This window comes from Nipponia nippon, unplaced genomic scaffold (genome assembly GCF_047370975.1).
Source record: "Nipponia nippon isolate SJK-2023a ecotype South Korea unplaced genomic scaffold, ASM4737097v1 scaffold_30, whole genome shotgun sequence".
In the NCBI taxonomy this organism is placed as follows: Eukaryota; Metazoa; Chordata; class Aves; order Pelecaniformes; family Threskiornithidae; genus Nipponia; species Nipponia nippon.
In genome coordinates this window covers 136,128-149,836 of record NW_028262348.1, presented here as the reverse complement: position 1 = coordinate 149,836, position 13,709 = coordinate 136,128, and the positions used below count along the sequence as shown (strand labels likewise).

Sequence of the window (13,709 nt, the reverse complement as noted above, 5' to 3'; positions counted from 1 at the left end):
TTCCTACACAAAAGATATTTTTGATCTATAGAAACCAAAGTTAAGAAACTAGAGCAGCTATTAAGTGAAGAGGGGCCACGGCTCTCCCAATTGTTTTCACAGCATGCTATTTCCAGATAACTTACCTGTGCTGAAATTCCTATCAGCAGCAGCCATTTTTGGTGTTCATCTGTTCTGTAATTGATGATTTGGCAGCCTGCAAGACTAGCATGCCTGTCAAACATCTTCTGGGGTTGCGATTCTCCCTCCATGCTCCAGTGGTAGACTGCTGTCTCTGTCACCAAGGCAACTGTATTCACAGATATCCATTTCCAGAAGATCACTTCCTCTGCCATCGTGTGGGCTTTCATTTTACTTTTCATCTCAATGTTAAAGATCTGAAGTGTTTTCCCAGCTAGTATGACAAAACCCAAGAAACATCATAGATAGATCACCACAATGGCCATCCTGTAGTCTGCCTCTTCACAAGCACTCTGTTTAACCCACTACTCCAGTGACGTTACAGACAGGGTTCGTGTCCTGTCACATCTGAGTTTCCTTTGATACTGGACTCCTATCAAACAGCATCCCCTCCCCACTCCCAACACCTCTAGCAAAAGAGGTGCTTTTGCTTTTCCCTGAAGCAGAAAAGTCTACTTCTTATGGACACTTACATGGACACTCCAACAACTGACAAGCACAGACATTTTCATTAACTATAAGCTGTAGTTAAAAGACAGTCTACGCTATAGAGCTTGTGTAAACTCTCGTTTAGTTAGCAGCACTGGTATACCAAGTTATAGGTGTCTAGTAGATGTCATTCAGTATAATAGAAAGAATGGCTCCAGTTTGTGTCAATTTAGTAGCTGCTGTAGATGACCTGGACTGAGTCCAACAGCACGAGACTCGCAACAGCTCTTGAGATAGCCAAAGACCACAGCTTCCATTCTATTTTTCTGTGGAACAAACTGTGCATTTAACTAGGAGGTGGATGGGCTCTGTACAACAGTAATACAACAAGCACCTACTGAAGAGGCCAGTCAAGAGTTCAGAAAGATTATAGAAAGGTTTGGAGCTTTAGTTCTAGTTAAGGTTATACTTCATGATTTAGGTAACTATATTGCAGGTTTAAGCTTGACTTTAGTATTCCTTTTAACTACCAGAAGCAGCTAGTAAGGGTAGACCTAAAACTGATGTTAACTGAACCAACCTAGAAAGAATAAGGAACTAATCCTTTCAGGAAGTCAAAGTGATGTTTTACTTCACTGCAGATGAGACAACTCAGTTCTAAGAATATTGTTTTCTGTTCACAAGACACCCACTCAGACTACTAGAGTATTGGCTTGTAATGCTGTTATTTCTATCCACATTTCAGAAGTGTTTTCCCTGCTAGTAGCACTTCTGACTATGAAACTCGTAGATGTTCCTTCTACTGGGAAGTTCTGATAGATGAAGGCTGCTGGTCACCGAGGAATCGTTTTCAAGAGATACTAACCCGAAGTTAATATGCATCTCAGACTGCCCCACAACATTTTATCATAATTTATACAGTAAATTGATCATATTAGTTTAACGCAAGACTTCAGAGCTACCGCATGCAGCATTTATGCTCCCCAATTAACGGCATAAAGAACTGTTAACCTGATCAACTAGTTCCTAGGACAGCTTGCCAGCTTTCCTGGGACCAAAACCAGGCTGTTTCTGACCACCTTGCTCTGCACATGCAGTTACTCTATTATATAAATGCAGCAAGCCCAGGCCTAACACCAGCTGTAAACAAACAGTTGGAAACAACATATTTACTGTATTGGACAACAATTTGTCCAGCAGTGGACCGGTGCTATCAAGGGATTGATTTTGAAGCTTCTACAGTGTGCAGCCCTGCATGCAGAAGGCAAGTAGTTCTGGAAGGGCTCTATAGTCACCACCTAACCAGGAGTACCAGTATGTGCACACAGAAACTGCTCTCAAAGTCAGTCTTCCTGAAAAGGCAGCAGGATGTCCTTCCTAGTTTTAAGGACATAGAAGAAACTGATAAGCTACTAAAATGAGCTAAAAGCTCACATTTGTCTATTTTCTAGACTAAATTTGACTGCTGTGTTAGAGTTGGAAGTGGCTTTAGAAGCTTCATCAGGCAGCTAGCTCTGGATGTTGGGTGCCACAGGAGCCATAGCAATACAATTTAAGTGTGGTAACAAATTCAAACTTCAGAAATCTAAACTTTAATTAAACTACAAAAAAACCCCTGTTACTTGGATTAAGAGAGAGCAGAACCTGCTACAAAGTCATAGTGAGGGCAAGCATGAGTTTGAGTTTTACGTTTACTTGAATGCTTTCATAGGCTAAGATCCAAGACAAAAATCGAGGATCTTACGTAAGTTTTTTTCTGATCAAGGTACCAGACTGATCAGTCTACTTAAGACTATTCTCTACAGGTGTAGAGAAGTAAGCAAATTCATTTTTTGAACACTAGCACAGGAATTTACATTTCAGTTCACTGAAGCATGAATTTCTCCATTCCACAAAGAACGGAAGCACGCTCGAGTGCTCCATTCTCCACTTATGCCAACTGGAGAGTATTCTCAGTACAGAGCAAAGCAAGAGAACCATGAACACAAGGACAAAGTATAAGTCTCGGTACACCAGGAGAATGACACATGCAAACCAGAAATGAAATTGTGTATACTGTATTTCAGTTTAAACAAGAACCATTTCATTTCTTTTTCTGAGGGTGGGTTTGTATGTTTATTGCTCAATAATCCTCAGATTATGAGCAACTCCCAATCATGGCACACTGCGTCACAATATGCAACAGTTTTGACTACTGAAGCCTCAGTCAATCAGCAGGGAAAGTCTGGATTGACAGACTGACTTAAACCATGTCTTCAGTGCAGTTCACTGTATTTCTGCTCGTTATCGTGGGTAACAACATATTGGTTAGGTAGCTCTATTCATCCTCTTTTCTACCCAACCCTTTGGTCATTAGATTATTGATAGGAAAAGAGATCATTAAGTTTGCAATACCTGACAACACAACTTGGCATGTCAATGTGACATCATTCACTCAACCTTATCTGTTCAGAGGACAAGCTTATTCACTCTGCATGGACAGAGCCATACTCCTTTTGAGCAGGTCTTAACACTGGCAAGAATAAAGCTATATTCTTCAAAGCTGATGATAATCCATTTAGTTAGCACATTAAGTTTTAAAACCAGACGATATAGTTTCCTTTTAAGAGCTAGATGAAGCTCTGCTAGTGTAGAGAAGGCACTTTCCTTGCCAATATGGTTTGTTTAAAGGGGTCCAAGATTGAGGACAGTGAACTCTAAGAGATCTGAAGTTATTTTTTCATTGTTACCTTTACCCACACCCCAGGTAAGGCAGTCCTTTACAAGATGTATGAGCATCTTAGCTGAATCACAGATTCAGCTGAAGTCAAACATTAACACATTAGTTTTCCGCTACTGTCAGTATAAGCCTGAGACCAAAGACAAGATATTACAGGTTTCATGCCAGTTCTGAGGACAGTTATTTCTTGGACCCCTAAGTAATTTCACCATGATTTTTCACAATAAAAACACACTTAGGCAGAAATGAACAGCACACAGGACATGCTAGCAGAGGTCTCTCATAAAAATATTGCAACTTGGTTTTGTCTATCAACTGTACTTCCATCATATATATACACACACACACATTAAGAGCACACTCTTCTTCACTTGGTACAGTCAATAGTCAAAGGAGCCACATGGTTAACAACAAGCCAATGGAGAATGTTTTCACTATAATAGCAGTTGAGGATTAAGATCCCCCACCTGGCTATGAAGTGAACTGTCAAATGGCTACCTTGAAGTTCAGTACTTTTTATGAGATTAGACCATTCTGTACTACCGAACATGAAATGTCATTACAAAAGTTCACTCACCATCTGTTTAGATAAGATGCAGGAAGAAAAGTACATAGTCAGTAACAGTTATTGAGATTAAATACCAGAAGTCAGTCATTTAAGAAAAGCGCCAGAGATGTGCTAAAAATTATTTCTTTGAGCTCAGAGTGCTACTTAAAGACAGTATCAACACCACAGGTACTGGTAAGCAGAGGTCTTCCATCTGCAAGATGTCATGTTGCCAAACTTAACATGCCTGCACGTTCAGACTTTCACAGTTACTGGCCATCCTTACAACATTTTGTTCGTATCTAGTAAGCTCTTCAGAGCTACAAGAAAGGGCCAGGACAGAGCAAAGAGTAAGAATGGCTTTACACCCCTATTCATCTTTACAAGTGTCCATTATGTTTACAACACCTGCTTAAAGGTGAAGTATACCATATGTTGACCTAGTCCTCAGTGAGAGTAGGAGGCTGCAGTGCCAAGGCCAAGCATCTCACACCTACTTGGAGGCAAATCATACCAAGATTACTGAAAAATCCACTGCCAAAAAACACAGCATGCAGGTTCAGGCAAGAATTACTATCCTCATATACATTCTTCTTAGAAAGTTTACATAAATCTTAAGCTTAAGAGCATACATAAGCAGTAATACAGCTAAACAGTAGGTTTCATACTGCAATAATGAAGGGTTACTCACCTTTTAGGGCAATTACTTTAGAGGCTGGATTCATGATGGCACTTTCGGCAGAAATTGGACGTCTGATGGGTGTTGTTGGATCGCTCATGTCAATTATCACTACTTGTGCCTGCTCTCCCACTTTCTCCCTGATACAGATGAACTTGTCAGATTCCATTGTTAGGGTACTGAATCCAATGTTTGCTGGGTTAATGCCCAAATTTTGGAGCTAGAAAGACAGAAGAGAATGCTTTATTATCCTTCCCATGCTCAAGGTCTAACTCAAGCCTCTATGTCTAAAGTCTTCTCTAGAAGGAAATGCAAGACTGGCATATTTCTCTGACAATAGTGTATATTATGGAACTATGATTTACCTTCTGATTCTCTTTGTTCCATAGGTAAAGAACTACACAATTCTCAGTATTCAAGTCCTAAAGACATTCCAAAATTGTGTTATTGATGCAAACTGAAAGGATTTTTAACTTAAGCATTTATTGCTTAACCTGGTTCTAATAACATGATAGGCTGTACACTATTGTTTGCATCACTGTTCCAGATTCAGCAAGGCTGGTAAATTTGATATTAAAAACGTAAAGTGTTAGAACTACAGCATACAGCATCAGTGGGTCTTACGGAAAGAACCCGTTACCCTTATGCAACATTATGGAATGAAGTCTACATAGCAGGTCTCAAATGGCCTATTTTTACAAGTGGACTTGTTCATCTTGCATCTTAAAATCTAATTCTTACCAGTGAAAGCTAAGAAAGGTGTGTTAAAATAACCAGTCATTCCGTCTCTCCTTGCTCAAGATGTCATGCCATTTGGCTCAACAAAGGCAAGGATTTCAATGTAGGCCCCCTCCAGCCTTATGTCCAACGCTCAAAACATAACTTGTGCTCGATCATATGACAGTAGGTACAAAGCAGTTACTCTTAATGTAACTTAAAGTCATTTTGTGCCACTGAATAGATCGCCCTAGAAGATGGCTATTTCTCATTTTCATCCTTTTGTGTTAACTTTGTTTCCATTCACTTCCAATTTCAGGTTAACAGGGGAATAAGTATCACTGTTTCAACTGGTCTGCAGTAAATCAGATTTACCTCTGCAGCACACCCCAGCTTGGTATGTATGCAAGCTGCATTTTATATAACAGTACCTGTGACAAGCCTGAGCACCTGCTTTATGCCCCAGAGCAATGTTTTTCAAGCAGAGGAACTGTAGCAGCTTCATTGAAGCTTCTTAAGGGATTAACTTGTACTGTTTTTCAGTGCACTGCAAGTGAAAAATGCCTGCCCTCAAGGAGACAGGATAGCAACTACCACCAGCATCACTGAGTCATTAGACTCCTTTGATAATCCAGGACCTTCATACAACAGACCAAACCCCTTGGGCAACAAGTCCCATGATGGCGTCACAAACACTGTTTTAGTGTGTTTTGATCTGGCTGATCATGGCTTGTTACAGCTTCTGTAAAGCTACTTGCTAAATCACAAATTGGGTACGTACCAGAGATACCTGGAAGTGTGGTGTGTCAGGGCTGTGCGCAAGAATGCTTCAAGAATTGTTTGTTTCCTGTTCAGTTTACTAATGAAAGAGCTATTCAGCTCGGTAACTGCTCATCTCGACATAGTCGAGTTTCAGTAATGCAATACAAGCCAAATGTACACATGTGTAAAAAGACATTTACTCCCTCCCACAAATGCCTCTCAGCAAAATCGAGACCCGCTCAGCTAACACCTCACTTTACAGGTAAATGCTTCAATACACGCTAGTAAACTTCAGTAGGTGCCATTCATTCCAAAAGAGAATCAAAGTTTAGGCACAAGAACATCAGAAGTTGCTTGCAACTAAAGTTTTGAAAACAAGTCCACTGGGCATGTGGCTATTACCAGCTTCTGTATCAGTAAGGAAAGAAGTTTCCATATCAAGACAACTCATGCACTTTTCATATGTAATGCAGAAAGCTTTAGTACCCAGTAAACATGCAAGTTACAGCTCCATCAACTTCTGTGACCTCGAACAACAGAGGAATAAATGATGGGCTCTTAATTCCACCGTTCTTGGTCATATGCTCTAGACTGGACAACGTCCACTTATTGTGACAAATTACATGTTCACATAGTAAACACTTGTGCACTTTAATGCTGAGCATGATCCAAGTCCACCTACCAACAGAGTATAGTCCATTCTAAGAGACTAAGTTAAGTGTCACAAGAGTAGTCAACAGATTTAACTGCAGCATAGCCAAGTTCGTGACTTGATTTAATGACTCCAAACTCAGATGTATTTCCAGAGTACTGAAGTAGAAACATGGCTTCTTCAAGGCCTCTCCTCAATTCCTGTGCTTCAGCTTGACCTGTACTTCAAGAGACAGCCCCTGGCCACTCATTCTGCATGGTGAGAATCTTGAGGCATTAGTCTACTTGAAGTTCAGCTTTAAGCCCAAGGTTATTCACTCCAAAATCTGGTCCCTGTTGAAGAGTAACACTTTGGGTATCTTCACTAAGACAAGTAAGATTTTGCATCAAGTTCTGGTATTAAGATTTCCCATTTTACCTGTTCTAAAATCTACCAAAGCTTTCAGAAAAATGTAATGTTAAATTATGCACGAGTATCACTGCCAGCCTTATTATTAGGGAAGTCAGTCACATCTTTTAAAGGTAAAATGTCAGTACTTCCTAAAGGATGGTCATGCAAGCCTCAGTGAATGATGCCAACGCTTCACATTTTAGCAGTCTGAAAACACTGAAGACTCTTCCTGCCATCAGGGGAGTGATAAGCATCCTCATCAGATCATACGTGCTCCTATAACATGGAAACAGTGTAAGAGGCGTATTCCTTCTGACTATACATAAGAACATGAGCAGAATCCCTTTACCATCCAATAAAGGGACATTAGCCAGCACTGTTTCTATCCTGGGTGGAACAAACCTGCCAAGATAATCTGGACGATGTTGTTCTAAAGCACCTTCACCCCCTCCTCCAAGCACAGAATTAAGGAAACTTTATTACAGGAGGTAGCAAGCATTTAGATATATATATATATATATATATATATATATATATATATATATATATATATATATATGTTAAAAGGCCTCACATGAAGGTGCTACAGGTCATTACTGAAGTCTGTATATATTAACTAGAGATTTCACAGTTTATTTGCATAAAGGGGCAAATGTCAGGCCTCTCAATTGCTACTCGATTTTCATTTTTTTATTATGCTGCTTAGGCAAGCAGTACTCTCAAACTCAGGTTGCTCCCTTCTGAAAAGAAGGATTCAATATTACAAACTCATTCCAGAGAGATTTACTATGGGGACAGCCTCCTTCCATGACTTTACCCCACACTTTCAGCTAATCCAGTTAAACCCTACCAAGCACCCCCATGTAGGTTACTGTAAGCCTCACCGTAGAGGAAAGGATAACATTCTGTTCTACAAGAAACAGCCTAATACCTCTCGTACCCTTTCGTGCCCTAATACCCATTATCTGCATGTACAGTGTAGAACTATCTTCACTATCGGGCTGAATGAAACAGACAACAGATTTTTGCTTCATAGATATCTAGTATTACTGCAGGCTGGATCAGATGCCAAACTTGCTTTTAAGCATCTTATACTGAGAACTTACTGACATGGTAAAGATTAACCCAAGATGTATTATTTGATTCTCAACCTGAACAAAGATATACAAGTCCTACACTTAGGATGAAATACAACTATCAATCTGAGATTTAGTCTTTCCCCATTCTACTTTACCAACATGGCACCATTTGCTAAGAAATGGAGTTGAGATGTTTTTATACAAGAGTCCTACTAAATATTGGTCTTTCTAATGCATTTCCCTTTCTGTGGGGTGCAGTGACCCAGACTGAGCCAGCACAGACCAACTCAGACACTGATACTACCAGTCTTCAAACTAAGTCCATTTCTCCAATGGGACATACTTAAGCCTAACTTACTGTCTGTTCAATACTGACACTCCAATACTTGGGACCCACCACCAGTTAAATACTGGAGTCAGAAGAACTCTGTGAATTTAAGATCCCTCCAGGGTTCAGTAAATATCCCATTTCAGCTTTATGCCACACAGCTCTAGTGGAAGTGCTTTTTAGAGGTGATCAACTATTAGTCTTTAAGCCCATTAGAAAAGAGTAAGGCTTGGACAGAGGCTACAGGTATCCAAATATTAAAAACTGCCTGCTAAAAGCTCTGTAAGCACATATAATTTTAAGCATAATACAAACCAAGAATGCGGTAATACAGTTTCCCAGAAGTCTTTTACTCATGTGACTATATAAAGTTATAATCATGCTCAATAAGGATCTGCATATAATTGTTAGACATCCCCTCTCAATTGCCCACTCTCACCTCCTGCTACAGTTCCCCTCTTGACAGGTGAGGGACATAAAGGAAGTATACAAGAGCTGAAACATGCAAGGCCAGCAGCTCACAGGTTTTGGCTGCAGTTGCAATTAGGCTTTTGTCTTAAATGAGTTACCCCCTACACAAAAATCTGTTCTTGTATGTCTGTGATGAGGATTAGATCATCTATTGAAAGGGTCTCCCTACCGTACGTAGGGCACTTTTCAGTCCAGTGAGCAAATATGGCCTCTTCAACACTAAAATGCTGAATCAAGTCATGATATTTAGCCCTACCTTTTGAATACAAGTCCAAAAAGTCATTTACAGCTTGCAAATATCCTGAGTGCTTTTAAGTCCATGTCTAGCCAAAGCAAACTCAAGAAAGCCATTACACTTCAGCTCAGTCATGCCTATTGCACAACAGATAGTAATTCTTAACAAGACATCTCGGACTACCCAAATAGAAAGGGGTTTTGTCCAGAAAATGACCAAAGTAAATATACAACCTTTATGTTTAAAACCAGGATACCTTAACTTCTCAGTGCTGCACCAAGATCCATAAAACTTATGCATCACAAGCATGTCATGCACACAAATTTTTCCACATCAGTTGGCTGTGCTCAAGAGCCTGTATTAGTTATTCAACAGAAAGCAGAACCCTGTCTACAGATCCATGTGTCTATCCCCTAAGGGATGAAGCCCCTGACCAAGGAACCTGAGACTTTGTATAAGAAACAGCTTTCTCTGCAGGCAAGCAGAGATTTTTGCTAGTGAAAACTGAAAAAAAGCTCAAAAGGGGACAAAACCAAGCTTTTAAGAGCAAGCCAATGAGTAAGTAAAGGAAAAGTTTCATTTTAGATCAAGAATACTTTGTACACTGAATTCCAGTAGTATTGCTTCCGGTCTATGTACCGGTATACTTAGTCTTTTACAGCATTTCCATTGTAAACTACAATCCCCTTAGAAGAGTTCAATCTGGTAAATAATTTATAATTCACTGCTCCAACAGAAGCACTGGAGTTAAGAACGTGATTAAATCACAGTAGCTTAAGTATTGTGTACTAGTACTTCACTATAGCAGAGCTGGCACAGTTTATACTGCTGCTGCAGCTGGTCAGCCATCAAACAGATAAAAAAGTCCTTATCTTATTCCCCTCCCTTGCTACGGGACTTAACTGATACCCTCTGTGGGAAGAACGAGAAAGATGCAAGTTCTTTATGCATCTTTGAAGACTCATAGCTACAGAGCTCACATCTAAAAACAACTGCTTAATTGCATTAAATGGAGCTAAACAAACAGTAAGACTTGAGTTCATTCTCAGCTTGCCTACTACATCAAGACCTGGATATCTTTCTTTTACTGCAGCTACTCTCCACCTTTCAGCTCACACAGGACTCGAACGTACAAGCTATTTCGTTGTGCAAACAAGTTCATTGTACAAACGAACAACAAATTTAACATGCACTGTGACTGGCAGTCACTCCTCCTGCACAGGCTTAGAGCTACAGTTCAGTCAAAAGGATGATCAACATACACCAAAACGAGCTTCACAAGGAATGTAAACAGTCTGCTGATCTCTAGTACTCCTCCAATTTTACATGGACCAAAATTGCTGTTTCACTTCACACTATCATTTATCCACTTCCAGTTAGAGAGTGGGAGAGAAGACTTCAGTATTTAGCACTGCAACTTATGTTTAGTTTCTCTGGAGAGCACTTTCTGCATCCTTCAGTTCTTCTTTTAGTAAAGTACAGAGAACTATCTTGGGAAGACTCTGAACTTAAGTGAAATAATGTTTCATCGGCAACAGGCTGAATTTAGAATTGAGTAATTACAGCACTAACAGCTATTCTAACTACTTAAAGCCATACAAGGTATAAACAGTACACAGATTGACTTAAGGTACAGAAAGAGCTAATGTAGGATCACTGAAACACAGCACAGTTATATGGAATTGTAACTTTTTCGGATTTAACATCATAAAGCAGGGTACTAGATCTGTTATGCTAATTTTAAATATGGCAATTTAACTGTAGAAGTTGGGGGGGGAGAGATTAAGCCGATAAAGCTCAATATGGGTGATAGTGAAGCATTATGAAAAGGAGTGAAGGCCTAATCTTTTCATAAATTCCCTACCAGTCAACAATAAGCAGCATGTATCATTTATTCATAACCCTAGATGTTTACAACACCTAATATTAAGTTAGAGATGATAAAACCATACTGCAAATATCCAGCCAGAGCAAACCCTACCAGTTCCCACATTCCTTCTGATTTCCCTCCCCATTTATCCCATCATGTAGAGACAACTGCAGAAGCAGCACTGAGGCTGACTGCATTCCTACTCCCAGCTACTACTAATCTCAATTTCTCTTTAGTAGAGTACTGCTTTGGAGCTACTGCACTCAAATTGGGGGGGGGGGGGGGGGGGGAGAAGCAGGAAAGAGTAAATCCTGAAGAAGAGTTTGGTCCTACACGTTAGCAGCAGGGGTTCCAAGGGTTCCTCTGCTCCTCTATGCAGCCACCATGCTGGGGAAAAGCCCCTCAAGCACAAGTTTAGTCCTTTCAATAAGATCAAATTATTTAAGAGCAAAAGCAGGTGGTAGCAAAAAAAAATAGAATATGACTTCAGTACAAATCCCTTGAGAATTTGCTAGACCCCCACCCAAAACAGAAGTACCACAATGCTAATATTGGCAATGTTATGAGACACACAACACTAGCCATCACAGAAAGTGTCATTTAATATGCAAAGCAGCACATTACATCTATGACATATTAAGCGTGATGTTGTCTCATCATTATTGTATAGACTAAATACAATCAGCAGGATTGGTTATGTTTGCTAGTTTTAAACTGTAAGAACTATATGCTTCTTTTTAAGGGGAGTCTGACATCAAAAACACTTTGATCCCAAGTTTCTTAGGCAGCTGTACTGTAGCTCTTAGGAATTCATTTGCGATTACTACAATCACTGCTCTACTGGATATTAGGGGGGAGGGGGCAGGGACAGAAGTGACAGTATAATTCTTCTTCACTATGTTAAACTCTCTTAACCCACGAGAACCCTGAGGAGACAGGTGTGTCCACTGGGCACAGAGATTAGATATTTCTGGAGTTCGGCAGCCCTATTACTCTTTTTCAGGCTAGTGCTCCTTCTGGAGCGACCAAGACAGTTCTTCCAGTCAAGCAGGAAAACACTTCCCAAAAGGAGCTGGAAGTGGCAATAACCATTTCCCAAGCTGAAATGCTTGAAGTGGCACACAGTCCACACTGATGGATGATATCCAGTTCACATTTTGAAATGGATGCCTCATTTGACAGAAAGGGGCGGTACAGAGACAGAAGGATGACTTGCCAAGTCCACTTCCTGTTCTCTCATTCATTTAGCAAATTCCTTTAATTCCTGCTTTAAACTGCATGTTCAGGGACCGCTGCTCCCTCACTCCATTTACAACCCTCCCTCACCACCAGTTCACAAGGAAAGAGATAAACCGGTTTGTCTGTGCTGCACCTATTAGTCATGGATCTTTTCCAACGCTGGCATTATAGTTTTCACAGGCTATTAAGAACAGAACTATGTCATTTTTAGGGAGGATTTTTTTTAATGTTATTATGTTTGGAAGGAGGGGGTTGTGCAGCTTCCAAGTCCAAATGGTTTCTCGCACCTCATCTCACCGATTTCCTCCCAGTTCGCAGCTGCACAGAAAGAGGTTCCCAGGAACCTCTGCGATCCGGAGGCTGATAGTCGTTTAGGTAAAAGAGGAAAAAACCTCGATCCGTCTGCAAGATTACGGCGCCCACCTAAGCCGAGGCGGGGGAGCCCCGCGGTCCCCGGGGCAAGCAGCCCGGCCCCGGCCCGGCGCCTCCCCCTCCCCGGAGCGGGAGGTCCCTCAGGCGGCGAGTGACTCTGCACAAATCGCGGCCGCTCCACACGCCGCGGAGAGGCAGCCCGGAGGAAGGATGGACGGACGGAGGCGGCAGCCCGGGAGCCCGCACCGGGGGCGGGCTCGGTCCCGCGGCGCCCAGGGGGACGGCGGCCCCGCAGCGGAGGGGGGGAGGGAGCGAGCGAGGGAGGGAAGGTGGGGGTCCCCCCGCCACAGCGGCCGCGCAGGGCGCCCCCGCGGCCTGGCCCCACCTCCCGTCAGCGCACCCCCAGCCCCAGCTAGGCCGCGGCCCCCCCTCTCCGAGGGACAGGGAGAGGCAGAGGAGGCGGGGAGCCCCGTCCCTGCGCCTCCACCGCCCCCCCCCCCCCCCCCCCTCACCTGGAAATGCTCCTGGAAGCGAATGGGCAGTATCTGAGCCATGGCTGGGGGCGAGCTCCCCGGGGCAGGGGCGCGGGGCAGGGGCCGGAGGTGGCAGCGGGGCAGGCGCCGCTGCACCCCACACGGCGGCGGGGAGGAGGGGAGGGGGAGGCGGCGCAGGCGCAGTGCCCTCGCTGGGATGGCGCCCCAGCGGGCTCGCCTGCCTTTTCTGCCTCAGCTCGGGGCCGCTCACTCCGGCGGCGGGATCACTCCGCACCTCAGCAGCCTGCCAGGGTCTCCTCAAATAGTCCCTCTCCGCGGCGCTTCTTCCCCCGCCCCACCGCCCCCGCCTCTCGCCCGCCCTCACCCCCCGCCGCTTTCCTCTCCCCCGGCGCTCCCCGCTCCCGCTGAGTGGCAGCGCTGGGGAGGGTGCTCCCAGGGGAGGGGGGGCTCCCCCCGCCCCGGCTGCGGCCAGCCGAGAGGAGCGGGAGGGGTTGTCAGAGCCCAGGTATCCTTCCGCCGCTGCCACACGCGCTCACGTGACCCGAC

The 13,709-nt window shown here is 43.0% G+C and overlaps 1 protein-coding gene across 2 annotated transcripts in view; it reads right to left on the bottom strand.

Annotated features, from left to right (window-relative positions):
- CLTCL1 (clathrin heavy chain like 1) overlaps nucleotides 1-13,341 on the bottom strand; it is a 37,423-nt gene extending 24,082 nt beyond the window's left edge. The window contains exons 1-3 of one of the 2 annotated variants that reach the window (XM_087768497.1): nucleotides 13,182-13,341; nucleotides 4,567-4,774; nucleotides 126-394 (exon numbers count right to left, since the gene is read on the bottom strand). In XM_087768497.1, coding sequence (XP_087624623.1) covers nucleotides 126-394; nucleotides 4,567-4,774; nucleotides 13,182-13,223 — 519 coding nt within the window. In that variant the 5' untranslated portion in view covers nucleotides 13,224-13,341. The remainder of the gene's footprint in view (nucleotides 1-125; nucleotides 395-4,566; nucleotides 4,775-13,181) is intronic. The other variant, XM_087768498.1, reaches the window with a different exon arrangement.
- Between the last annotated feature and the right edge of the window lie 368 nt (nucleotides 13,342-13,709).